The following is a 3,958-nucleotide window of genomic DNA, read 5'->3' as shown; positions in this document are numbered from 1 at the left end:
TTTTCCATGTTGCACATGCAGCAGGCAACAGACAGGAGGTGACAGAAGGTCAGTGTTAGTAAGAGAAGAAGCAACTTTGCCTTGAAGATCCTTGTTTTCCCCTCTGGAAAACTCCCTCCCTCCACCACTTGACTCTTTCTGGGGCTGAGAGAACCCCCTCCTCACTTTCCAAGGCTGGACCCAGCTTTGCTATGACAAATCATAAGAGCAACGGAGGAGAGTCTATAGAGATGTAGTGGGAGGGCTCAGGGGAAGACTGATTTGCTTGTGTACATGGCCACAGGATGGGAGACAACACCCTCAGGCTCTGTTCTGATAACCAGACAGGACTGCACCCTAAGGCCTGGTGTCGATGGTCCAATAGGCACTTACCATGGACTGTGATAGTCTTGATCGTGGTCCTCCTGAGGATAGTGACAGAGTTATAGGCAAGGCAGGTATAGGATCCACTGTTATGTGCAGTGATGTTGGGGATAAAGAGCTCCTGTGTGGGTTGCTGGGAACTTCCATTGATAAGCCAAGAATACTGTGCAGGAGGGTTAGAGGCTGCGTGGCAGGAGAGGTTGAGGTTTGTCCCACGTAGGTAATGGGAGTCTGAGGGGGAAATGGTTGGGGCGTCCGGGCCATCTGGAGCAGAGAACAAAGCCACACATGATGTAATCAGAGGGAAGGGGAAGGTCTGGTCTGTGTAAGGGACACACTTGAACAGCCTGGTCCAGGCAGGGAAAGAAGTTACTCACAGACAACATTCAGGGTGAATGGGTCACTGCGGCCGGCACTCACGGGGTTCCGGGTTTCACACTCATAGGGTCCTGTGTCATTCCTTGTGACAGGGAGTAAAGTGAGAGTCCTGTTGTCCTTGGACAGCTGTAGCCTGGCACTGTTCATGATACTCTGACTGTTGATCAACCACAGGTAGGTGGTGTCATGAGTCTGAGGTTCACACGTTAACACGACAGGGTCCTTGTGCTCCTCGGGGAGGGAGTTGTTGCTTGTGATGCTGGGTTTGGGTAACTCCGCTGTGCAGAAAACAGAGAGAACGTTGCCCATTGAGTCCTCCAAAGGCTTCTTCAATCAGAATTGGTGCCTCTCAGCTAACTTGAGTTCTTCAAGAAGTAAGGCAGGTCTGCGCATCACAAGACAAACAAATGCATGAGGAGCTGAGAGCTCAGAGATTGTAAGGCCGCCTGCTTTATGTCTGGGAGAAAAAGCACAGACTTTCTCAGGTGACAGACTATTATCAGTGTTTGATCACAGAGAGACACAGCAATGGGAGTTAGAGACCATATGTCCTGGCTCCTCACTGACCAGCTAACTGCCTGGCTTACCTTGGGTCTCACTTGGAAGGTGTAGGTGCTGAGTCCCTTCCAGCTACACAGACCTATATTGTCAGGTCAACATGTGTTTCCACTGAAGCCTCATGTTCCAGGGTTGACCTAGAGATGAGTAATGATGGGCTATCCCATATTCCTTAAATCTTGAGAAGACTAGGCACTGTGGCCCTGAACTGGGTATCTGAGCAGAAAAAATACACAGGAGACAAGAAGCAACTCTGGTGGTGAGTTTAGTACCCAGACTGAAGGTCCACGAGGAGTGGCTCTCTATCCAGGAGTGCACTGGTGACTGACATGAGACAGTGACTCCAGAAAGGGCAGAGCAGAATCCAGGGATTATTTAGAAAAGAGTGAGGGAAGGCGGGAGCTGGCTGGTGGTGGCAGCAGAGCCAGGCTCTCTGCCATTGGTCTTTAATGTCCTTTCTGCCACTGCAGAGGGCAGAGACCTTTCCTCAACACGCAGACAGTAGCACATACAGAAGGGGGGCTTGTGGAAGGTGGAGGAGCATGAACTTGTGGAAGATATGGCCCTCATGGGCCATTTGTGTTTGGCAGTTTGAGACAGATTTTGATCTAAACTGTGAAAGAATATGTGAAAATCACTCATGCCCCAAAGTTCTAAGAACTGTTTTTGGAGGACTGTCTGTCTAGAGAGCATGAAGAAGACCAAGTTGTCCAACCAGGTCACACTGTGACCAAAGGGAAATGTCACAGTGGGTTTAAAATGAGGGACTCCCTAGGATAGAGAGAAAGTGCTGCTAAGAGAGAGTACAGAAATGACCGGGAGGCATGTCCAGGTGTCTCTGCTGTATAAAGAGAGGGATGACTCCATATTTGTAGAAAGGACATGTGCCATGTTAGGCAGAAGGTCCTTCTAGGGACAGTCAGGCAGATGGGGAGGAGCCCACACATGGGCATGTGGCATATGTTCTTCCTTTTCTTTCTAACTCAGGAAACAACTGGAGCTTTGATCTGAGAGAAAGGAGAGTGGTTGGTGGATCTCACAGTCTGAGAGGATCCCACCCTGTGGTCAAGGACACACATGTGGAAACAAGCAGTGAACCAGTCAGATGGTGCAGGGTCACCAGGCCCACCTTGGAAACGTCTCCGGAGCCAGTGGGAGGAATGGGAGCCTCACACCAGGACAAGGGTGTGTGAGTCACCAGTCAGTGGTGAAGTGAGCCCATGAGCTTTGGGGACTGAGACCTGTCCTTCTGCCTTTTGACTCCCTGGTTGAGTCATGTAGAGATTAGGTTAATGGTTTATATGTCTCTGTCATGTGGCCTGTTCCTCTTGTTGGCCTCAGGGGAGGAAGGAGCTCTGGATGGGGGCCCAGCAGATGCTCTTTCTCCTGGGGGCCTGGGAAACTGGCTCATGATGGAGCTGGGGCTGCTGCTCCCACATATTTTTGTGTCCTTTCCTATTGCCTGAGAGGGTGCACACATGATGTAATCAGAGGGAAGGGGAAGGTCCTGGTCTGTGTAAGGGCCACACTGTGCCTCTGAAATGGATCACAGCCTTGTTTTAAAATGTTTCACCCATAGCCCTCTGTGTTCACTGAGCCTGAGTCATTAACCTTTGTATCCCATGAAAGCTTTACCCCAAGACTCTCCAGAGAGGAGCATCTGGTCCGCTTCAGTCTTGGCTCAAGGCTGAGCCTGCCCAGATGTGTCTGGTACAGGAACTCATGGCCCCCCTGGGTGTTCAGAGTGTGAGTCTGTGTACTTGGACCTGAGAGGGACGGATGTAGCCTGGCCTCTGGCAGTGTGGATTCAGGTGAACAGCCTGGTCCAGGCAGGGAAAGAAGTTACTCACAGACAACATTCAGGGTGAATGGGTCACTGCGGCCGGCACTCACGGGGTTCCGGGTTTCACACTCATAGGGTCCTGTGTCATTCCTTGTGACAGGGAGTAAAGTGAGAGTCCTGTTGTCCTTGGACAGCTGTAGCCTGGCACTGTTCATGATACTCTGACTGTTGATCAACCACAGGTAGGTGGTGTCATGAGTCTGAGGTTCACACGTTAACACGACAGGGTCCTTGTGCTCCTCGGGGAGGGAGTTGTTGCTTGTGATGCTGGGTTTGGGTAACTCCGCTGTGCAGAAAACAGAGAGAACGTTGCCCATTGAGTCCTCCAAAGGCTTCTTCAATCAGAATTGGTGCCTCTCAGCTAACTTGAGTTCTTCAAGAAGTAAGGCAGGTCTGCGCATCACAAGACAAACAAATGCATGAGGAGCTGAGAGCTCAGAGATTGTAAGGCCGCCTGCTTTATGTCTGGGAGAAAAAGCACAGACTTTCTCAGGTGACAGACTATTATCAGTGTTTGATCACAGAGAGACACAGCAATGGGAGTTAGAGACCATATGTCCTGGCTCCTCACTGACCAGCTAACTGCCTGGCTTACCTTGGGTCTCACTTGGAAGGTGTAGGTGCTGAGTCCCTTCCAGCTACACAGACCTATATTGTCAGGTCAACATGTGTTTCCACTGAAGCCTCATGTTCCAGGGTTGACCTAGAGATGAGTAATGATGGGCTATCCCATATTCCTTAAATCTTGAGAAGACTAGGCACTGTGGCCCTGAACTGGGTATATGAGCAGAAAAAATACACAGGAGACAAGAAGCA

The 3,958-nt window shown here is 50.5% G+C and overlaps 1 protein-coding gene across 1 annotated transcript in view; it reads right to left on the bottom strand.

The window, feature by feature from the left end:
* Window positions 1-3,958, bottom strand: part of LOC102772662 (carcinoembryonic antigen-related cell adhesion molecule 1) — a 9,468-nt gene that overhangs the window by 412 nt on the left and 5,098 nt on the right. Inside the window, exons 2-3 of the mRNA XM_015561236.1 lie at window positions 3,150-3,428; window positions 373-627 (exon numbers count right to left, since the gene is read on the bottom strand). Coding sequence (XP_015416722.1) covers window positions 373-627; window positions 3,150-3,428 — 534 coding nt within the window. The remainder of the gene's footprint in view (window positions 1-372; window positions 628-3,149; window positions 3,429-3,958) is intronic.

Source organism: Myotis davidii, unplaced genomic scaffold (assembly GCF_000327345.1).
Source record: "Myotis davidii unplaced genomic scaffold, ASM32734v1 scaffold2636, whole genome shotgun sequence".
Classification (NCBI taxonomy): domain Eukaryota; kingdom Metazoa; phylum Chordata; class Mammalia; order Chiroptera; family Vespertilionidae; genus Myotis; species Myotis davidii.
Note: the sequence above shows the minus strand (reverse complement) of the source record. Positions and strands in the feature narration are given on the sequence as shown.